The sequence below is a fragment of the Lethenteron reissneri genome, chromosome 23 (genome assembly GCF_015708825.2).
Source record: "Lethenteron reissneri isolate LAM-NWPU_2019-01 chromosome 23, ASM1570882v1, whole genome shotgun sequence".
Taxonomy (NCBI): Eukaryota; Metazoa; Chordata; class Hyperoartia; order Petromyzontiformes; family Petromyzontidae; genus Lethenteron; species Lethenteron reissneri.
This window is the reverse complement of record NC_083801.1, coordinates 22,176,767-22,200,658: the sequence shown is the minus strand read 5'-3', so window position 1 is coordinate 22,200,658 and position 23,892 is coordinate 22,176,767. Positions and strand designations below refer to the sequence as shown.

Below are 23,892 nucleotides of genomic sequence, written 5' to 3'. Positions count from 1 at the left end.
CGAATGTGAAAGTCTTCATGGAATTAATGATTGCTCACTGTTATCAGCTGTGCTCAATGCACCCTTTATTTCACAGGCTGCAGTGTGTTTGTAATTGTGCAGTAGTTTGTATTGGCAGCAAATTGGATTGGTGTAGCCTGTGTCAAGCGGCAGTACAACAATGCAGTTAGTTTCAGTTTGGCTTGGGAAGGCTTTTAGCCAGCTGTGGATTGATTATGGCTGCTGATGAATGCTATTTTACGATGTGTTATTTTACATACTTTCGATGTAAGGAAGCCACTGGAGTTATGCACTTTTAAATCTAGATTGAATACTCATTTTTTTAGAACTGCGTTTTTGTGTTTATTTTGTCGTCCTTCCTCTGCACCTCCAATTATCTCGGTTGGTTATGTACGGTACGAAAGAAGTGAAACACGTACATACATTTCTTCACAAAAATCTTACAAATTCATGATCGCTCCGCAAATCGAATTGTGCCGCAGTATCTCGGCAATGCATCGAGCCGTGGAACGGGTGAATTGTTACTCGCTTCAACATTCGCTCACGCGTCAGAGAGGGCCTGCCGTCGGGCACGCAGGCTTCTCCCACTCTCGGCGAATCCATTTTTTGCTGCGCCCGCACCCCGATCGCTGTGTGAACATTCCATCAAGAGCGTCACATGAGACTGCTCGTGCTGACCCCGGGCACATCAGTGGCAGTCCGAGAATCTGTGGCCACGGCACGGTGGATGATGATGACGCACTTAGTCCCAAAATTGTGCACGTCAGTCGGTTTCTGCTAAAAGCGTCCGCCTTACCATTTTCCATCTTGTTGCAGTAACCTGATACATGCTAGATGTGCTGTATGATCGCTAGTGGTGCATCAGTTAGCGCGCACATTTCTGGACAAAAATAAAGTGCAAACAGCTCTAAATGTGGGAAAATGCTTCACTCTAGTTTGTGAGCGAACGCACGCGAGATTAAGTTCAGATGACTGCATGTGAAAACTTCGGATTTTGCGAACATCTGATTGATAAGGACGGATACGTGGCGGTCGAATGCGCAACGTTGCGCCGTTCACGCGCGTGCCTGACCTCCGGTTTCCCCCCTTCCCCGTGTCTCCCCCTCAGGCTTTCACTGCCAGATGCGAACCCTAGACAGCGGCATCGGCACCTTCCCCCCACCAGACCCCTCCGGCCGAGGTGTGGGGCGCAGCTCCTCCCGCCGCGGGGCCAAGCCCGAGTCCCACAATACCCTGCAACAGCCCCACAATGCAATGCAGTTTACCCACATCACATCTCCGGCCGCCTCTCCCGGCTCCGCTCGCCGCACGCTGCCCCCGCCGCAGCAGCAGCAGCAGCCACGTGGCAGCTTTCAGCCGCCGTGCCAGCAGCCGGCCGCGCCCGTCCACGGCCAGACTGGGGCACCGGCGGGAGGTGGCGGCAGGGGAGCGGGCGTGAGCGGCGGCACCACGAAGGCCAAAACGCTGGACCGGGAGACGGCGCCGGGCGTGGGGGGCGGAGGGGGCTGCGTGGGCGACGGCGCCGACAGGATGAGTCACTCGCTGTCCGACCCAAGCATGGCCGCGCGCGCCTCGAGGGCAGCGCAGAGTCGCCTACCCAAGCCCGTCATCGCAGGTTTGTGATGGGACGGATGGACAGACAGACATTTGGACGGACGGACATGTGGATCGATAAATTAACACACAGACAGAGCGCCAGGGTGAGAAACAAGACAGACTTTCACGCAGATGAATGGACAGAATGATGGACGGATGTAATGAATGAAAGATAAATAAGTCGTGAGAAACACGGATGGAGCGATGTAAAGTAACGAGAAGGGAAGGAGGAAAGGCTAAATTTGGGAATGGTGTGGAGCGGGCAGCGTGAAAGGCAGAAAAGACAGAAAAGAGTGAAAGAGGCAACAGAAAGAGAAGTAGCTCTCGCGCAGGAGAGGGAAATGGACAGAGAAGAAGAGACATTTTATATCAAGAAATGGAGGGAAAATTTTTAGAAAAATAGAAATAGGAGAGGACAAGAGAAGGAGTGGAATCGTACCGCAAAAAAACTTCATCATAGCAAGGTTATTAAAGCAAAGACACTGACGAAAATCCATCCTCTGCAGTAGGCTCCTGCAATATACATTACAGAATGCATTACCTGTAATGCTTCCATAAAACCGTTCTTAGTACGCACAGTACATCTGTATGAATATTAAACCTAATGGAGCTCTCGTATATATTTCTGGCACCCTCCTCTCTTGAAACACTGCGGCGTTGGAGAATACAGATTGGAAACGAAGCGATTTCCAGCACGTTTGCCACGTGCTGTGGCATGGCACGTTTTAATTTAAATAACAGACATTTTCCTTGGCACCTAAGAAAATATTGCGAAATGGCAGAACACCACATAGACACCCATAGACACCCAATAAGGCAGAACACTACATGTGAATTCACGGTTGTGCTGCTGTTACAGCTCTCCCACGTGTGTCCGGGTCGTTCTGCACGTTGTCCGGCACGTCTGATGTTTTGCTCCACGTGCTGGGAGTTTCTTCTACTCACTCCCTGAACAAGCTTCCAGCACGTGGAACGAAACGTCGGACATTGTGCAAAACAACACGGGGTCCGACCCACAATGCATCTGGAGAGCCAAAAGTCTCTGCTGATTCTCACGAGTTTTCTCTCTCGCTGTCTCGCTCGCTCTCCTTGCGGACCGCACCGGCTCCCCTTCCGCCCATCATCACCGCGAAGTTCCCGTCAAGTTGCCGGCGGCGGCGGTGCTCGGCACAGAGCGAGCCGACGGCGACGACGACGACGAAGAGGAGGCGGTGGCCGCGCACCACGGGGCTCTGCTGCGTACGCGAGCGCCGGCATTGGGGGGCCGCTCCGCGCCGCTCGGCCTCAAGCGGCTGCCACTCGCCATGCCGCAGGTCCGCCCGCCCGCCCGCTCGCCTCACTCCCATAAACACTCCCCCCACGAAGCACCACGATAGCTGGTTAGCGGACATCGCCGGTGGTCATCATCGGCGGTGCGGTCGCTGTGAGTAGAACGCGTTCAGGGTCAAGGTGCAGCCCTGCATTTGCCACTGTTCGCTGCAGGGGCCTCCACTCGAGGGAGTCCAGAGAAAGAGACAGAGAGAGAGGGTCATTTGGTCTACTCTTTCACGCTAGCCAGACGTCTAGGAAGTAGCAGAAGTATGCACACTTTATCCCACTATTAGTATATGCATTTATGCTACTGCATGGACAGAGGCGCGGTGGGGGGTCGAATCAAACCGGCGACCCCCGGATCACTCGCCCAGGGTGCCAACCATTACCCCACTGCGGCACCTCGGTCCGAGTGACTGTGGCCAAACGGCATGGCCGTGCCGTCGCGTGACCGAGCTGTGTCAAGCCGGTGAAGGCCCCCTGTAATTGTTTACCTGTGTATTTGATGAGCAGCGAATTGATCTGCAGAGCGCATGCACGTGGTGATCACGTGACCTCTGCCCATGGTATGATTGGAGCTTGCTGTCCACGTTGCCTACACGGGCCAGGAGCAATCAGATCTGTTCAAGCTTGGGCAATGAAAGTGTATTTAGAGTAGAAAACGGCGCGCTAATTGTTGCCGGTGACGGCCGCCAACGATCGTTGCCATAAAACGTCTCCCGAGCATCGTGACTTTCAACGCGCCTCTCACCTCACCGGCAGCAGCTGGGAGACGTTCGATTTCAGGGGTCAGCCTTTTAGACCCGGCCTCCACTTCAGGGCCGTGCGCCGGCAGCAACGTTATCGAAACGCGAGCACCATCTGCTTATTTGCATCGCCGTGAAAGATCCCGGGACATCGGTCCCAGTTGTCGGCCAACGCGTGCCAGGGTGCCGGAAAGCCAAATGTTAAAGAATTACTCACAATTACCAAATTGCCAGATTGCCTTATACCGAGTGCCTGCCAGAAGCAGATGGTGCCGATTTGAGCTGAGAGAGCTACTCGTTGCCACAGATTCTAAGACATAACCGCGAGGCTCGTGGATAATAGTGGATTGATGTTTTTTATGGTGGCGGTCGTGGTGATGATGATGATGATCATGTTGATAACGATCATGATGATGATGGAGTATAATATGGAGTTGAACTAGCTGGTTTTGTCATTAAATATCTGCCACATGGCCACACACCATACTCTGTACCATCATCTATCCTGATAAAAGCCAAATAGGCAGTCACCTTCAACTTACCAGTCGTTGAGCAGCAGCATCAATAAATCATTCGTTTAGATGCAGGGATGCAGGTAAGGGACACGGAAACAGCGCTCCTCCTGCAAGTAAGACTCAGGGGGGGAGGTGGGGGGGGCAAGGGGGGGGGTAACAAAAAGCCTAAGACAACAATCATGATTGCCACAATTAATAATTAAAAATGTCAATTTTACAGCGATAACACGCAAAGAAAAATCTGGCCAATATCGCTACCCTGACAAAAAACGGCAGCCCACGTGACCTCTCTGCCCATTGTCGTTGATGATGGAGACAATGATCAGCATGTTATTGTAAAATATGGGATCAGATAAAACATTTGCCAATGACGAGAGAGTGAGGCCCATAATCTAAAGCAGAATAAATAAAAAAACGCGACAAAGCCACCCGCCGGAGAAATGTCTCATTGACAAGTAATTAAATATCTGGAGCACGGGCGGTCTGTTGTTGAGTGATAAATGTCTGCCGGTAGCCAATGAATAGCGGCGCTTTGGCAAGCAAACTCTTTAAGCAGTCGGTGCCCAATGAATTCTCACTCGAGTGAAGCATGAGCCACGTGTTTGTTTTTTTTATTCTCGAGTGACCACCTGCTCCATCGACACAGACGTAAGATGTTTGCTCCGTATTGACCAGCCAACACACATGTTTATAATTAACTGCAAATTTTTTTTTCATAACTTCTTGGGGCATGCTTCTTTGTCTGGTTTGGGGAACACACGCTTCCAAGTAATTCTCTCCAGATATCGATGCGCCCCTTTTAATCAGGTGAGAGTCTATTGCGATTCCAACTTCTCCGTCTCGAGGTTTTCTGAACCCATCGTGGCGAAGTGCTCTGCAGCACTCGCCCATGGAGCTGATCGCTCGTAGTTGGCACCTTGTCCGGAGAAGGGCGATTTCAGGGTCTTCAACACTTGTCAGCAGCAGACAGCACACTTTGATGACAGTAGTACTTTTACTTGTTCAATATAAACAAACTCTTAATATCCTCGTATTGTTTTTGTACTGCGTTGTTACATGTGGTCGCATGCAGATGCCATATGTATCCAAATTGTGTAACTTGGTGCTGGGGTAAAGTGTGGGTTCACGAATTATTTCTACGTGTTTACTACCGAGTCACCATGAATGCACCAGATATCATTGGATTTCAGAAGCTTAGCAGAGTTGAGCCTGGTAAACACGGAGATGGGTGACCACCGCCAGGGCTTGCCAGGTGCTGTAGGCATGGTGTGGCGAGAAAATAGCAGTGCTCTGGGTGCCACCTCGAAGTGTCTCGAGAATGGGCAGGACTTTGTCTGGCTCGCGACGCAGAGCGGGGCCTGGGGTGCATCTGCCGTCGTCGTTGTGTGCGAGTATCAGCGCGCACGCTCACTCCGTTCATCGTCACGATTCACACCGCTACGCGCACGCGCGGGGGAAGCGCGCGTGCGCGCCTCGTTCGTTCTCCAACAGCAGTTGTGTGACTAATGCAGGCCGGCGAAGGGGCGACATGCGCCTCCCGCGCGCGTGTCCGTGTCGTTTGGAGAGAACGCGGCGCTCGCGCTGCCGCGGTCGTATTCGCGTTGTTAGTCGAGCCCCGCGTGGGGAATATCCACGCGGCGTAACGGATTACGGAGCCTGCCAAGTTTCCACCTGATACGACACCGTCTTCACCCATTACGCCTCCTCCACCGAGCGTCGTCCCCATCGTTTCGTCCGATAACTCGCGTAGTAATTGCCGTGATGACGCCCCGCGTTTACGCGCCACGACAGCTAGAGCGCCCAAGGGTGAACCGGCCACGTGCACGGGGAAAACGCTCGAAGCTGCTTCGCGTAGGTCAGGGGGCGGCGCGGCACGCGACGCGGCACGCGCTGCGGGGGTTCTGCAGTTCGAATCCAGTGGCCGCCCTGGTAACTACCGCCCTGGTAACTACCGCCCTGGTAACTACCGCCCTGGTAACTACCGCAGGCGTATTCACCCGAGATAAATACGCCGCTTCCCAGTGGACGTTAAATATCCCGCAGTGACATTGGCTCAGTTGGAATACGCATAGCAATGGTCACGCCCTCCTCCCGCCAAATATACTTGGCTGAACTATCCTGAATAAAAGTCATGAGACTCTACGAAGCTTTCCTGAGTAAAACAGTGTAATGATAATAATGAAAGATAATAAATAGATTCAAGAATCCATTGCTGTACTCCCGTCTTCTGGCCACCTCACAGCCCAAGCCTCTCACACACGGATTTTCATTCATTTGAGGCTGAGTCAGCATAGGGGAGGCCCAGAACTGGTTCAGATAATGGTCACTGGTGTTGGCCGTGAGCGGGTATCGAACTCGGGTCGCCGGGTTTGTAGTGCAGCGGAGGAGGCGTAATGGGTAACCACTGCTACTTTGTACAACAACAACTGCCATTCGCTACTAAGCGGCGATTACGTCACCACGGTGCCTGTGCCAGGCTATGTGCACGTTGATACCACGTAAGGTGTCGAACGCCTGCTGGCAGGAGGTCACAGGGCAGACCCAGGTGCCATGGGTCGACTGACTAAGATGGCTGGGCGATGCACCACCTGTGCCCCCTACTGTGCCCCCTACTGTGCCAACTTGCTGTGCTTTAGCTGCTCGGTGCTCCGCCCGCTGTTGTGAGCATCGCTCACAACAACGAGCGTACAACGTACACACGCGCTCACACACACACACATTTTACGTCATTCAGATGCACAGCAATCGAAGATGCTAATTAAAATTAACAAGGCCACACATCTCGACTGGCACTGCGTGGCTTAAACAATTATCTGCTTTAATCCCTCCCTCCTGATCTGGCACTTAACCTTCGACCTTTCTCCCCCACCTCCAACCCTCGACCGCCGGCTCTGCATCGTTCGCGTCGCACGCAGCAGGAGCTGGCGCTGCCCGACGTCTTCCTGACGGAGAGCAGCAGCGGTAGCAGCAGCAGTGAGGACGAGAGCGAGGAGGGGGGTGTGGTGATGCCACGTCCCCTGGGCGCCCCTTCCACCGACATTTACGCCAAACTGCAGAGGGCCAACCGAGGTGAGGCCCGGGGATGGTGGGGGGTAGAGGAGGGGGGGGGGGGGTACCTTCCCAACCCATGACTCGGCAAACACGCCCATGTGTTCGTATAACTCGGAGTTGAACTTGGCACGCTGTCCGAGTGGTCAGTATGTGCCGAGTCCTGCACTTGTGCTGCACAGTAAATTACCAAAACGGATTTTCACATTGCGGTTATTACTGACTTCCATTCCCAGCCACGGTTGTCATCGATATGTGGACCGGTTCTTGCCTCCTCCTTTTCGTCCCACACTTTAACCCAACTGAATCAACCAGCGTGGTGAAGTATGGTCGTACGATTCTAATTGTTAACAAAGTAACTGATCACCGCAGTAGGGGGTGTCCGGTTAATGTAATGACCGATTGCGTCGCAAGCACCGCACGCCACGTGCACGCGCAGATAACCGCACGCGCCGTTCGCACCTTCACCGCGTTATTTTTCCATGTGGTTGAATGAATTAAAAAAATAAAATACTCGTCGTGTCAAGCAGTCATCCGTTTCAGATCAAAGGCTATTTCATATATTATTTATGAACACATTCCTTCGGCGGTTATTAAAACATTAAATCCACAACACATTGTTAGGACCGTGAAAATGTGCAACGTCAAAGTCAACGTGTGCAGTGGCGCCGTGCGCTAAATCTGTGAGCGCTGTGGAGCCATTGATATCAACGCTTGGGCACCGTGTCACCCGCACAGCATGTGGACTCCTAGAGCCCTGCAAGAATTTTCGAGCAGCCCTTGCCATAATTCTCGAAGCTTAGCGAAACATAACATGATTATTGTTTTCATCTTGCATGAATAATGCAAAAGTACCGCTTACTTTCGAGGTTTTATTCCATAATAAATTGTCAAAAAATAAATCGGATCTTCAGTAGAAGCAAGCACCACAGTGAACTTCACCTTGAGCGAAAGTTTGGAGCCTCATTTTACGTGCGATGGGGACGATGTTGGAAGCACCATCCAGGTGCGTTCCGCGTGCAAACTGGAGCGGCAACGCTCGCGCTGGCACGGCCGGTTTATGGTGACAGTGGGAATCGTAAGGCCGGCTACGCACACCGTGGGAAATCTTGCGCTTCATTCGGAACGGCCGGTAACACGTTGGCTGTGGGCAACTGCTTTGTGGAGATGGCACGTGCACCGTAGAACGCCGTGCTCAATTCGCACGTGTTGGCAAGGGGCGCTACATTTAATTTGGGAAATGCAGTAACTATTTATTTTCATCACTGAAAATATCATGGCATCATCTCTTGAGTTTTTTCCACCACGCCTATTGTTTTCCTCCATTTATGCTCCACCCCGCCTTCTAAATTCTCTCTCACTTTTCTCCGTGTTCCCGTCTTATTTTTTAAGCTCTGCCTCGCCTCTTCTTATCGTCCTCATTATCCCCTCTTTTCTCCCTTCTTGCGTCCCTCTGAATGGCCCCGCTACCTCTCTTGTCCGTCACGCACATCCTCGTGCTGTCCGTGTGCCGCAGTCATGAGGAAACATCTGGTGCTGCCCGCCTGCGCCCCGCCGGCTCCCATCTCCCTGGCGGACGCCTTCCACCACGGCTCGTACCAGCGTGCTCCCTGCCGCCCCTTCGGCGAGCGCACCACCATCGTGCCCTTTGACCTTCTCATGGAGGGCGAGGAGGAGGAGGAAGAGGATGACGAGGAGAGGGAGGTAAGGATGAGCTCATTGTGTCGGCCCTCGCAGCCCTCCCTCCCGGCGGTGTCCTCGACGCAGACTTGGCGTTGACACCGCCGTGCTGCCGCGTGATTTGTCGCCGCGCGAGCTCTTGTTTTTTGTTTCTTGTTTGTCACTGCTTTTGATGGGACTTTGCAGCAATGTTCGTTGTATACAAATAAATCGTGGGGGGAAAGGACTCTTCTTTCACCAGCATCTCCCATGCTGACATCACCCCTCCCCCGCCCCCCCCCTTGTGGCCTTGTTCAGCTGGAAGCCACCTCTCTCACATTTGTCTCGCTTTAACCGTAATTTTCCGTCGTCGCTGTAAGCCACGAGTATTGTTTTTACATCCGTCCACCGCCGTTTGTCACGATGTAAAGTTCACATCCACATTCGCAGGTTTTTTTTCTTTCGTATTCAGGTTCATCACATCTCTCTCTCTCTTATTCCCAGCTAATTGTGCTAAAGCCCATATTTGCAAACCCATATCTCGTGGACGTAGACATCTAAGTGTGCACATGCAACGATGGCGGCAGTAAAACAATTGGGAGAATGCTTTTGTGTCCGTTCACTCAAACACTTTCGCCAACCCTGGGGTCTAATTTTGTTTTCAGTGCAGACGCCGCTCACGTCGATCCGTGCGCCCGTGCTCTTCCCCGCGTGCGAGCGCATGTGCCATTTTCCACTGAGCAGAAAATTGCGGTGGAATCGAGAGCTGTTGTGATCGCCGGATTCACAAGGCTCTGACAAGTTAATGCTGCCAGGAGGGCATTTGTATAAAAGAGGGGGGGTTGTAGGGGCCGGGGGGGAGGGGCGTTTGCTGCTAATGCGTTTGGCGCTCGCTCAGGGAACCTGCGCTCCTCGCAGTAATCAGTATCCGTTATCCAGGGGGCCGGCAAAATGGGTTCGGAGAGCAGGGAATCAGCCTGGGTAAATATTTAACGTCGGGATAATGAGCCTGCGACTGACACCGGCATCAGTCGTGCTCTTGGGCAGGGGGCAGGGCTGGCCGTGGGGGGGGGGGGGTGGGGTGAGGGGGGTGGGGAGAGAGCCTCTCCCATCTGTGCCCCTTGTCCAGGATCGCAGCCTTTAATAAATTCGGCTATTGCTTTCCCCGGCTGTCCCGAGGCTTGGCCGATTTGTGAAAGCGGCGTCGCAGGTTTCTGTGTGGTTTTTGCCGGGGGTGGGGGAGGGGGGTTCGGTCGATGAGTGGTGAGAGAGAGGGTGGCGGCGGTGCCGGCTGGAGATGGGTAGAGGAAGAAACAATAATAATTATGACTTCAGTTGAAAGATTGGGAGGTGAATCGCACCACGGGATTCCGCTTGCCACCGTTACGCGGCCCGGGCATTGTGCGGTTGCAAGGAGAGACGCCTGGCCCCATCAGACACTCGCTGGGGGCGCCTGAGCAGAACAAGGCCAGGAAGGAAGGACTGGGTGGTGGGTCTTAATAATAATAATGCTGTGACACACTTTCTTGTGTCGGATAAAAGAGAACCGTCGAGGGTATTTGTCATTTACTGCTCTCATGATCGACCCGAGCGCGGTGTCAGCGTCGGCGTGGGTTTTATAGGCTTATGTGATCACGTCGAGACTGTTGAAGGTTCGAAAGCTGCACACTCGCCAGACTAACGCGCAGGTGCTCCATCGCAGCGTGCCAGGTGCAACCGCTTTCATTGCGCGCAGTTGATGGAGCACAGCGCCTGAAGCTGACTTTGTAAACATGGGAAAACTTAACGGTGGCATCTGGAACAGACTGCGAGTCAGTGAGTTGCATCGATGTGTTGCGTGTGGAGTGAGATAGTACATTGCATGGGAGGCAGGGGTAGAGTAGAGAGTGACTCATTTAATCTCATGGATGTGAATAGTGAGTTAGTATTTTGTCTGTAAGTGGTGCGGTATATGGAGCAGAGTGAGATATCGGTCCTGTTGAATCCGTTTCGTTGGACTTGTGCACCGATCTACACCCAGAAAGGAACCAAGGCATCATCGTTTTGAAATCAGAAGATGCTCTCAAGAAACTGAAGCCGCAGACATCACCCGGTATGGTTGGTCTTGACGAATGGATCAACCAGCATGCCATGGCATCTTTACCACCTGCCAAAGAGCCATGGGACCCCAGGAGCTTTCCAGTGGCTTGGGCAAAGTCAGTTATTAGAGCCTTTTACAATATAAGGGCGACCTCAAACTTTGGGGGGGGGGGCGACAGTTTTTGTGGAGGCCGCTGGCTGAGCGCTTCCTCCACCCGACACAGATTGACGGACTGGTCAACGTCGTCGTCGGTTTCAACAAAGCCCTGATGAGCACGGTTTGGCATGCCGGCACGATATGTGCCTCGGGGCAAGACGGCGCACCTGCAAGGCACCCGGTGCGCTCACTCGCCAAGAGCCATTACGGCCGAGGTGTCGTCTCTCCAGGCCTCGTCCATCTGCTCCGAGTGCGCGTGGCCGGCCAAGTTCTACCCACTGGGCCCTTTTTGCATGAAGACGATTAATTGAAGGGTAAAGCCTTTTCGTCTTTTATTTATTTTTTTAATCGGAAAAGTTCATATCTTTAACTGATGAGAAAATGTATCACAGCAGAAACATTTAATGCAGGCCGAAAACAAATAGACAGCACACACACAAATATGTGTACAGGAGCTCTCGGCCTTATCTAGACCACCAACTCAAAAGAACTGCATGTGTGGCCATTTTAATGTTTAGACCAGGAACTCAGAGGCATATGGCAGTGGTTAATGTTCCTGACGGTGCTGTACTGAGGAGTCATAGTGAGGATGAAACTGGTGCCTGTTGTTGGGATGGCCACATTTCCTCACCTCTTTGAGTTGGTGCTTCTGAATGACAAAATGTCAACACGTTCAGTTCTTTTGAGCTGGTGGTCTGATTAAGACCGAGAGTTTTTGTACACGGCAATGCCACACAGCTTTGAGTGTTGCTGCTTCTACTTCTGCTTGGCGATGGGTCGGAACGCTCGCCAATATACCACGAGCGTCGCACCTTCATACGTGCAGCTCACGGGCGCCGCGGTGGCGAGATGTTAACTCCCTCGCCTGGTATGCAGGAGGTTGTGGGTTCGATCCCGACCCTAATGCCTCCACATTTAGAATCAACGAGCGTTTAGAGTATTTTGGCTGCAATAAATTTGCACGTGATAATCCACTTCGTTGAGCCATCAATTGTGATAGCTCAACTTTGTACATTTTGTCAAATAAAAAAAATTGTTTCGTTTACTTTTCAAGTCGGCAGTACGGTCCTTGGATTCTGGAAGTAGAAACAAAGGAATCGTTATCAACTAAAACCAAAATGTACACGTCATTTAAATTTTGAAAATTACATCTTGAACAGGTTTCACATTTCAGGCATCTCGGAGAGTTCACTTGACCCAAATAGCGCGTAGGCCACGTGTGCTCCCCACAGATGGCAATTTTTGAACACTTGTCGGAATTCACGTTGTGGGCTTACGAGCAAACCGCACCCGCTGCCTGATAACACCATCGCGCTCCACAGCTGTGAAGCTTTGACACTAATAAGGTAGAAAGTGAAGTATGGCACACTTTCAAAACGAAGCGCCTAAACGTCTTCCTCAATATCATTTGGTGTGTGCTCACGTAACCAATAACGTCGCAGCCCGCGCCCCAAGGACTGAAGGCTGTACCATTTTGCACTGTCACGGACGGCACAACACAGGCTTGGCATAAGCTGCAGGGGACATCGGTCAATGTCGCTTTTGAAGGCACCGGCGTCAATTTCAAATCGGCCACCTTCGTTGGCGCACAATCACGGCTGTGTCGGGCAGAATCGGAGCCGCTGATTGTGCGGAGCGCTCGCGAGTCGCAGCTGGACAAACGGGGACAATGTGTCGGGACGCAGAGCGGCCCTCGGCTGATTGAGCAGCCGGACGCTGATCTCGGTCGACAAAGAAGGTCACCGTCCAGTGGGGAGCAGACTCCGGTTGCCATTTTAACATCGTTGCATTACCGCGACAAAACCCTCTTTTTGGCAACGTGTGGATTTGCGTCGAGCGAACGAGGCCGCGTGAATGATGGCGGCGGGCGCCGGAGCAGACGGCTCCATCGCGGCCGGTGTTTGCTGTTTAATCAAAGCCAAGAGGGCGGCGAAGCGTTGAGGGGGAGGCGGGGGACGAGGCCTCTCAAGGCTCCCGCGGAGCGGAGCGCCGCGCCGCCGCGCTCCGCCACGGAATCCCGCGCTGGGTTGGAATGGGGCGGCCGTTCATCATCGCCGATCTGATTAGGCTGACGGCTCGCACGAGCGGGGAGCCGGCGGCATCGCACGACCCGCCCGTGCCGCCCGCGCCGCGTTGCGACGCGCGCCGGAGCCGAACGCGAGCGCGCGTTGCTGCCGAGCGGATCCGCGATGCGGAAGAGTGGCGGCGCGCGAGCCTTGTGCCCGCTAGTGGTGCGGTGCGTGCCCTCGTTAGACTTGTGTTTTACGCAGCTCTCTAGTTACGTGTTTGTGCGTGTGCATTACGACGATTCTATTTTCCAGATAAAGCCAACTAGGCTATGAGCTCTTTTTCAGAGACGACCTGGTCGCACATAATAGCCCATCGAAGTGGCTTTCATTATGATGTGTCGGAATTTATAGTGGGAGCGAAATAATCTGAATGCCTGTTGATTCTAGATGTGGAAGGCAAAATCGGAGGACCCGGAGAAATCTCCATGTGAGAGGAGAAGCAAACTCCAAATATACAGGCAACAGGGTCGAGATCGAACTGACGACCTCCTGCATAGCAGGCGAGGGAGCCACACGCGGTGCAATGTTCCTACAGTCTCCGCAAGGAACTTCACTACCTGGAGTAACTTTCCTTGTGTAGAGTCAAGTCAGGGCTCATTCTTGACAGAATAAGCCGAATAACTACAGTGTTGACGATGCGCTATGTAAGAGCCCTGGTTTTCCATATAGATGCAAAAATATGATCAGAATTATGGGAGTTTATGAATGTCTAAAACTATCCTTTCCTTCCTCTAAAGTTGAGTTAGGAGATCAGAATAAGTGCCATCCCATCTAATGTTTAGGATGGAATGGCGCCAGTTTGTGTCAAAATATGATTGCATCTCAAGGCGATGCAAACTACTCTGCAAGCGTATCCTGCTTGATTCACACAGTCTTGTTATCCAGACAGCAGGGTGGTGGCGAATCAAGAGGGATGATGATGGGTAGAAGAGCACCCGTGCCTCGCAACATAAAAGGGCCTGGGTGTTCGGGCTCCAGACGTTTGTGTGGAGTTTGTACATTTGTATGTTCTCCCCGTGCTATACGTGGGTTTCCTGTGGATTCTCTGGATTTCTATATCGCAAAAAGAAACCTACAACGTAACTGGTGTCTCCGAAACATCCCAATAATGCAAAATGACTCATGGGCTCGCTGGCAGAAAAATTGCCGCCGACGACAACTTGACAGGAACCTCCTGAAAGAGCCTTGAGACTCTGGGAGACTTTCCTGATTATACAAGCGTAATAATAGTGACAATCACAGCAACCCAGGTTCAATCCCCATCCCCATGATGCTTGCCACACGAAGTCAAATAGGTGCCAGTCAAACAGCACATATACATTGGTGTGTATACGTGTCGCTGTGATATTTTAAAATCCAGCCTGTTTACTTTTTCTCGAGGTGCAAAGGTCAACAAATTATAGCTGCGAACTTGCATTTCTGCAGGCGGAAAAAGAACAGAGCTCCGTGGATGCTGCGTGTGTTTTTGTAATGCGCATGTTGTGTGTATTCCATTCCACACTGAATATTATCACAGCTGCACGATGTGAGTGTTCAAAAGAGAAAAAAATCTAAAGAAAGAAACAACAACAAAAAACATACTGTGAAAGATTTAATAGGGGTCTTCAATATTTATTTTGACAGAGAAATATATCAGCCCGAGTTGTCCCTGCGGTATTGGCTTGCTGTTTGCTATCTCATGAGTTATGAGACCTTTGACAGAGTAGATCACAGCCCGGCTGTAACTCTGAGACGTTGGAACTTTTTTGCCTGGAACAAACACGGTTTGCACAGCCCACATGCGAAATCCAGCGATCCCGCTCATGTTTCGTTTCCTGAACGCGAAGGAGTTGCTGTGTTTCATAATTGCTTTTTGGGTCAGATTGGGTGAGTAAAGTGTCGTGTCGTACAATCCATCCTTCACCCGACGCGACCAATTAATAACGTTGCCACGTCAACAAACGTGCCAATGTATCCGTGTTGGAGAGCGACATACACAACAATTATGATAGCCAGGAGGGAAGCGTACGACATAACATCTTGCGCAATACTCTCATCAATTATGGATCGTAATTTCGGTTGCAACAGCTCACGTCCTAAAACTCGCCGCTGTGTTCCGCGGATTTGGGTGAAGACATGGATAACAATTCTACAACCGCGGAGACACCGTGTGTACACGTGTCTTGTCAGCTTGTTAATTAAAGGAACGAATGTGCGATACCGCCGTTGGCACGCAAATAGCTCAACTCCACACACTCGTCAACAACACTGCCCTGAAGTGGGAATATTTAATAATAACAAGAACAAGTGATGCTTTGGAAAATGGCTCTTATAGCAGAGAATACAAAGAGGTTGTGTCTGGATAAGCGCTGGAGATTGCGTTGTACATGGTGGGGCCCGCTCAGCGTGCGTGTTGGCTCAATGAGCTCTGCATGTGAATTTGTTTTTTAAAAAGCTGAGCAGCCTCGACGATGCGTGTTGTGCCCGCATCATGCAGAGCTTCGCTCTCTCACGTCGGCATGACGCCAGCGTGTCATGCTGGCAACGGCTCTCGGTGTTCCGGCAACGGGGCCCTCGGTGTGCCGGGCGCGACGGTGGCGTGCTTCGTGCACGAGCTCCGCACGTGCCGAGTAAAGAGAGGAGGTTAGCGCGGCGATGGGGCGGTGGAGAGAGAGGGGGAGTTTGGGGGGTGCACGGGGGGGGGGTGGATAAGGGGGGGGGGGGTGACGGCAGGACAAGACAAATTGAAAATGTAACCTTGGTTCTTCTGTAACCATCTTTTTATATCGGCCTAAAAGGATCTGCAATTTCAGCTTGAATCCGTCGGCAGTGAGTTCTGAATAAATTTATAATGAGCGGACCCAGCCGATATGAGTGGCGATAAGGAAAGCACATCCTTCCCCGGGGAAGGGAGGTGCGCATGTGTGCGTGTGTGCAAGGTCCTGCGAGTGTGTGTGTATGCATGTGAGTGTGCGTGCGCGTGAATGCATGCGAGAGCGTGAGTGCATGCGCGAGTGTGTGCGAGTGTGTGTGCGAGCGTGCGCGCTCGAGTGCGTGCGAGAGTGTGCGAGTGTGCGTGCGAGAGTGTGCGAGTGTGCGTGCGAGCGTGCGCGCTCGAGTGTGTGCCAGTGTGCGTGCGAGAGTGTGCGAGTGTGCGTGCGAGCGCAAGAGACATTGTTCCTCTCCCGACCGACCGCTCGCTCACCGCTCGCCCCTTTGCCCTATGCCTCCTTCCTCTCTTCAGCCAAATTCCTCATTATCGGCTCACAAAGCAAGCGCAGGGAGGAGCTGCATTACTCGATTCTCTTGGGGGGGGGGAAAGGCGGGGACGGCGGAGGGGGGGTAGCAGAGGGGGAAGGGTGGGATCACCAGAGACCCAGGATTCTGGCTGCACTGCCGGGGGATTCATTCTTGATTGGGTTCGGTGCACGGATTGAAAATTAACATCCAGAGTCGGTAAAACGGAACCTTCCGTCTGTGGACGAGTGAGGAAGTTATTAGCCAGCGACTGTGCGATATTCCCCGGAGATTGTCGGCCGTGTGCCCATTGTAGCTCGCACACCATTCCGCTGCTCTTGCCAGCGATACCGAGATGATGATGATGATGCAGAGACGTTGAGCTCTGGTCACGAGGGAAAGCTTTCTTTAATCATTTTGTGTTGGTGGGAGGGAATCGCAATCCACATTCTGCTTTTAATTACGAGCAGCCTAACCTTTCCCAGTTAACGTTGTCTCAATTTCCGTGTCACTTCTGGGAGTCTCTCTCTTGCTATTTGTTTTGAGCACGTGTCGTGAGTGATCGAAGGGGAGGGGGGCGGGTGGAAGCTAAGGATGAGGGTTATCTTTTTTCCGTCTTTTTCTTTTTTGGCCAGCAGCGTTGCAAACTTTTACGCGTGCAAATTATTTCCCCGCAAAATTTAATCCTGAATGATTCTTTCAGAGTCGGAGTGTGGATAATTGTAGCCCTGTGAGTGTTCCCACTGCACAGGCATTGTAATTACTTTATTTTTGTGATGAAAATGTAATTTTACAACTGTCTGGTAGACACTGGTGGCAACAGTAACACGTTCACACCATTAACGTAAATATTAAATATTCATCTCACTAAGGCTGTCTTCGGGTGTATATATATGTAACTTTGTGCCGTTGTGCATTTGTGTGCGCGCATGTCTGTGCATGTGGCTGCAAGTGTGTATCTTGTCTCAGAAGGTTGGATCTGTCTCAGATACACACATACAGCAGCCGGGCGTGGTGCTGGCCACCCATCCCCTCGTGTGCCGTGTCAGCCTTCATCGGTGCTACTCGATAACAGCACTTGCTCCAACAGTCTGTTAAGGCTATACGGGGGATCTTTATCTTTGTAGTTCCATGGATTTTTCTCCAGGTCCTCTCACATTTAGAAACACGCGTTGAGAGTATTTGGCTGCTATAAATTTCCACGAGATAAGCCACTTCGTTGGGCGATCATTTGTGGTCAGATCGCTTCCGAAAAAATATACTATATAGCTTAACAGGCTTTACCTGCTAAAATACCAATCATTAGTTAATAGCTGCCTATGTGTCTGTACGCGATAGATAGAGGGAGACGAAACGCAAATTGGCATTCGGTTCTCATGCCACCACCCCGTGCCGGACGCTCGTTAATCTCTCTCCGCCTCTCCAGGGCGACGGCGGGGGCCAGCGAGCCGCGGCCGGCCCCGACGGCGCCTTCCCGCAGCAGCAGCAGCAGCAGCAGCGGCGGCGGCGGTGCCACGTGGCGGCGGTGCCGGGGGCCTTCACGCCGGCGGCGCTCGGGCCGGGGGGCGTCGTCCGCTCGCCGCGGGGCCCGGCGACGACGCCCAAGGACGGCGGCGAGAGCGAGGATCGCGCGGGCGACGACGCGTCCTTCGCGTCCGGCAAGGCGACGGGAGACAACGTGGAGTCGCTGAGCGACTCGCTCTACGACTCCTTCTCGTCCACGGCCAGCCAGCTGTCCAACGAGGCGTGAGAGAGACGCCGGAGCGCACGACGAGCCGCACGACGACGCCGGCCCCCGGAACACCTCGCCTCGCGATCGGAGCGGGATCTCGCGATGAGCGGACGCCAACGATGGCTCGTGCGGTCAAAATGGTTTTGGAAGAACGTTTTCTAGGATCGCGAGATTTTTTTAATCATCTGAAAGAAAAAAAACGTCTCGACGCTCGAAAATGGTTCCACGTCGAGAATGTGTCGATGAGCGTTTGATACGATTCGCCAGTTTTCCATCTTTTTTTTCTACTTCCCTGAGAGCAGACGGTGGGATTGGACCATCTCGCACCCAACGCTGTTACGCGAGAAGAAGTTTGGCGCCGTTTAACTGCACCATTTTCCCTTTATCGCGGCAGTAAAAGGCATATCAATATATCCATGCGTTATTAAATACGTATCTTCATGGAAACTGTTTTTAATTTAACCACCCCAAAAAAATGTGTTTTACATTTTTAAAACCATTTGGAATAATTCATCGAACGGCGGACACACACACACACACCCGCGCACGTGCGCTGCGTGAACATCGCCTCTGCCGTGCGGCTGAGGCGACAAGGTTGCGATACGGGGGGGGGGGGGGGCGGCTCTCGGCGCCGTCGCTTGAGCCACCGTGCGGACGTGTAAATTATTTCGGTGTTATTGGTGCTAGGGGCACTTCTGTGCCGCGGTGGCGCCGTCGCCACGCGGAAGGAGCGGCCCGAAATCTGCTGCCAGAGTCGCGGAACCGGCGGTGAAATCCTTCACCCCCCCCCCCCCTCGCGACGTGCAAAAAACCAAACGCCTGCCTGCAGCACTTCCTGCCCTCCCACTTGAAAAAGATTAAGAGAAAAGGAACCTCTGAGGACATCTGTTTACATGTGTAAGAAGAATTATGTTTTTTGTACACGGTTTAAATGTTTCGAGCACAGGGACACGACACTACTGGGAACCGACTCCTCCGAGGTCGCCGAGGTGCACGGCTCTGCGTGGCGGCCACGTGCGTCGTCTTCAGTGCTGCGAATCTTCTCCGAGGATTCTGTGAAGAATTTCGCGGATCCGGTTGAGCCTCCTCGTGGGGAAGCGGAGCTGTGCGCAACAGCGACGCACGAATCTGTTTGCACAAATCAAGCGCCGTTTTTATAACCGGATGAGAACACAATGAAGATTCAACGTTTCTCTTGTCATGGAGATGCTGTTGCTCCCACCCCACTCCCCATCCCAAGCAAAGTATTTATATAAGAAGAGTTTGAGCAGCTTCTGCATTCAGGTGAACTCTGCCCCCTTTACCTCTGCCCGGGATGGATCGGCGTCATCCCCTTCGACTCTCGGCGCGTCTCGCGACGTCGAGAATTCTCGGCGTCGGCTCCTCGCTCACCTTTCATGCCGCGTAAAAACAGAGCAAGCGGCGCGTCACGGCAACGCTGACGGGGGTTTTTTTCTAGCGTGCGGTGTATATTGTAAGCATAGTCTTGATGCTTCCACGATGTAAGGAACGTGTACATATTGTCCTCTGTTAGGTGGTCGATCGGTCCGCCCCTGTGCGTGCGTGCGAGCCTCTTGTTTGGATGGACTTTGTTTTGCTCCCGAAGCTCCCTCCGCCTGTGCTCCCTGATGAAACGGAGCGACGTGTCGAGCCGAAGCCTGTGTCAGGAGAGAGAGGGGGGGGGGGGAGACGTCGAGGGAGTGAGGAAAGAGAGAGCGGGAGAGGGCGTCGCGTGAGATTGGCGGCCGACAGCTCCGTTCGTGAATAGCGACCTGCGCCGCGTGTTATAAGACGCGTCAACTCCTGCCAGGGTTGACCCGCCAACTTCGTACCAGTATTCTGCGTATTTCAAAACAAAAGTATAACATTTAATAAACATTTCTTCACGCACAAACACGCACACACACAAACTCGCATAAAGGCAAAACGAAAAAAACGAAAAACACTGGCATCGGATGTAATTTCTTTCTATAGTGTGCAAATATTTATCTAAACCTTTTGTACATGTACGTGTAAAGTAGCTGAGTATATTTTCTTCAGAACGCACTTCTCTCCCTCCCGACGCTTTGTTTTGCCGTAGGGCGTGGACGCGTTTGGACATCGCCCCCCCCCCCTGGCCACACCCTCCCCCTCGCCAAGCCCCCCACGCCCCCCACGCCTCCCAGGCCCCCCACGCCCCCCACGCCCCTCGCCACTCCCCCGCACGCGGCGTTGAGGGGGGGGGGGGGTACCCTCGTCATTTTCCTCCGTTCAGTGCAATCTCATAGGGTTGGGATCGTCTCTTGTTCTGCCTGTTTGAGTTTGGTGTCAAGTTTCGTGTAATTAATAAAGTACGCCATGAGACAGCTGGTGCTGTGACTATAGCTTCCTCTCCTTGTACTTGTGTATGAATATGACTACGAGTCATTGTTTTACATCTCCCGGGGTGTGTGTGTCGATGCCCACACACACGTGTATACGATCGAATCTTGCTGGGCTCCCCAACCTCGTGAGAGCTCACAAGCTAATCAGCCCCGAGCCTGCTCACTGCTTGAATTGGGAGGCGGGCCTGTAGGCTTCTGCTGAGAGGTCACCAGGCTCGAGCAGGATTAGTCATGGATTCATTAATCCATCTGTGCGGAGCTGACGCGCCAAGTGGGTTTTATCCGGGCACTTCAGTTTGCTCCCAAAAGCAAATTATTCATGTAATTTGGTCAAATGTTCCGATGCAGGAACCTCCTGAAAGAGTCTTGAGACTCGGTGAGGTTTTGCTGGGTAAAGGCAGGGGATTATTTATCTCTCTCGTTCTGCCCGCTGCCATTCACCTTTCATTTCACGGTCTTCCATATGATGTTCCAGAAAATTATAATATTTATGGATATGATTAGATTCGTGCATATATAGTATCGTACATTAGTACACATTGTTCTTCAATCGTGTATCACATGTTGAAATGTAATACACGGATTTCCATAGCCTATACATACAGGCTGTAGGCGTGCGACAAGCATTGGTTTTGCTTTGGTGAAATGCGTGGCTTATTGCTCATCGAGAAACGAGGCACGGAGAGACGTATGCTCGGAATGATACCGAGAGGGAAGAGGAACGCGCGGATCGGAGAACGACCACAAAGGAGAGACGTCATGTTCACTGTTAGGACACGTCGCGAGAGCGTTGACCATGAGACGAGATTGCCAACTGAATAGCGGTTCAAGGTGAGAATGCGCCCGGGAGGAGGAGGAGGTTCTTCCCCTTGAGAGGGATCGATGGGATGCAGGAGCCAGAGATAGATTGTGGATCCACAATACAGGGGGGGGGGGGGGTAAGATCGCGTAAATATAAATGTGTCGTTAAATCCGCCACCACCCGACACAGCCGTTTGGTAAGGTTTGTCACTTAAACAGAACATGCCAATGCATTACTAGTACAGCGCACCGGTGTGTTGGAGAGTTCAAAAGATTGTGGAATCGCAGTACTTCGAGGGATTGCAGCGGCGTGTGGCGGCCTTCACCCAGCAGTGAATCGACGGCGGTCCATGGTGACTGCTCATTGAGTTGAGAGCCGCTTTCTCGAGCAGACGGTACAAACATTCACAGCATTGCACTCCCCTGATTTGTGGAGTGCCGATTACTCATCATCACTGTGGGCACAGCCCTGCTATCAGTGAGCCTCCCACCCCAGCCTTTGTTTTGTCAATATCAGTCGTAATAATGCGTGGACTTTGTCATTCCCCTGCTGGATGCGGGCCTCTGCATGCTGTGTCGGCTCTGGGTGTTGTTTTACCATACTTCACCACAGTGGTGAGTGCTGGTGTGGTGAAAGAGGAGGGCCGTGTCCAATTCAGAAATCGCTTCCACTGACGTCACCCGCAATTGTGCCACGGCAAAGCCAGAACTTAGTTTTTAAAATAATTTAAATATAAGGGAACATGCATACAGACGTGAAAATAATGCGTATTTTATTACGATAGAATCACATTACGTGGATATCATATCTTATCAGCTGGATTTATTGCTCACTGCATTCAGGGAGGATACAAACTCTTGACTTATTTTATTTCAGTCACATCCGTTTATGCGCGACGCGCAAGTGTTATTGGACTTGATAATGATGAACACTTGACGAATGAGACCGGCAGATTGCCCCGGCGTTAGAAGAGGAGCACCACACACGAGTTGGCGGGGAGGGAGGGAGGGAGGTTGCCACCAAGCGGGCAACGTTCACCTCTCACGCGCGTCTCTCCACCAGCAGCGCGTGCGGTGGCTCTGAGCGCCAGGACATGAAGAGCGGATAGGAACCGACCAGAGATGTGTACGTTGAACCTCTTTCGCATCCCCAGACGTAGCCAACCTCGTTGCGTGGGGTGGGGGTGAGCAAACTAAAGACGAGAAGCAATTCAAAGAAATTGAGTTTTCAATTGAGAAAAGAAGACGTGGCAAGCGGCTTTGGCGCGAAGCACACCGACTCGCCAAACGACAGGACGCTCTTTAAGACCATAACGACGTTGTTTCACGTCCAATTAATCCATCGGGGAGGGCGTCTCAAACTTCGGTCGCGCTGCGCCAGGCCGCGCCGCGACTTTTCACGCCGAACGAATCCTTCGCACGGAGAAGATGAGCGTGGCTTCGTGTTGAGATTTCGCACGTGACACTCGACGATAAATTATTTTACGCACACATTTCACGTGCGTATTTTCGGATGGTGTAACAAAAAAAACGTTCGAAAACGAGTCGAGGCAAAGCATCGACAGCGAGCGTCACGGACTCGTCGTTATGACGCGTGCACAACGCCGTGTTTACACGTATCACTTATCACGTATCACTTCTGGTAAATTACGTATCGATTCTTCATTACGGAGCGTTCGTCCGTGGCAATAAGCCGTTTAAATGACTGCTTATATCCCTCGCATTACCGTCTATGGATTTTCACATGTTTTGCATGTCCTTTATTGCTGAATCTCAGGGCCCTCGTCGAATTAGAGGCTTGGCATCGGCAGGCCCGCACCTGCCTGTCAAGGTCAGCTACCTGCAGGGTGCAGCAGCAGTGGTTGGCAAACTCCTAAACCTGGCGAGCCGAGGTTGATCCTCAGCCAAGGCTAACGTCAGCGGCGAAATGTGTCGGGACCGGTCCTGGACTCTTTCCGCCCTTCGCCAACCCGCAGTGGCCAGGATGGTGAAGTATGGTCAGCCAACCGCCACCACCGACACGGTGCCAGGGGTGCCCTTCATCCAGCAGGGAGCCAACAAAAGGGCTGTTATGTATTCTACGTTGCATGTCATTACACATTACCTCTACAAATGGTGTCGAGGAGCTGTTAGTAATTGAAGCTCTGTACAGCACACTAAAATTAGAATGATGATTACTCTTTATATTTTTATTTTACCAGATAAGGCTCACTGAGCTCTTATAGCCCTTTTTCAGAAGCGACCTGGCCACAAATGATAGCTCAACGAAGTGACTTATCGTGTCAACATTTGCAGCAGCCAAATAATACTTTAAACGCATGTTTCTAAATATGGAGGGATAACACGGAGGACCCGGAGAAAAATCCACGCGACCACAGGGAGAACACGCAAACACCAAATATACAGCAGAAGGCGTCAGGGTCGGGATCGAACTCACGACCTCCTTGTATACCAGGCGAGGTAGTTAACATCTCCTAGCCACCGTGGGACCGCTATTGTTGTTGTTCTTGTACACAGCTTGCACGCGCATGGCTGATCTCCCTCTGGACAGAGGCGCGGCGTCCCAATGGCCTCTAACACGGTTCAAGCGGAGGAATCAA

The 23,892-nt window shown here is 52.2% G+C and overlaps 1 protein-coding gene across 13 annotated transcripts in view; it reads left to right on the top strand.

The window, feature by feature from the left end:
- The window catches only part of NCKAP5 (NCK associated protein 5), a 264,077-nt gene extending 243,619 nt beyond the window's left edge, over positions 1 to 20,458 (top strand). For 11 of the 13 annotated variants that reach the window (XM_061557707.1, XM_061557713.1, XM_061557709.1 and 8 more), the window contains 5 exons: positions 1,109 to 1,615; positions 2,731 to 2,909; positions 7,084 to 7,237; positions 8,733 to 8,920; positions 17,823 to 20,458. In XM_061557707.1, coding sequence (XP_061413691.1) covers positions 1,109 to 1,615; positions 2,731 to 2,909; positions 7,084 to 7,237; positions 8,733 to 8,920; positions 17,823 to 18,146 — 1,352 coding nt within the window. In that variant the 3' untranslated portion in view covers positions 18,147 to 20,458. Of the gene's footprint in view, positions 1 to 1,108; positions 1,616 to 2,730; positions 2,910 to 7,083; positions 7,238 to 8,732; positions 8,921 to 17,822 lie in introns of those variants that run through there. The other 2 variants (XM_061557706.1, XM_061557718.1) reach the window with 2 other exon arrangements.
- Positions 20,459 to 23,892: the final 3,434 nt, after the last annotated feature.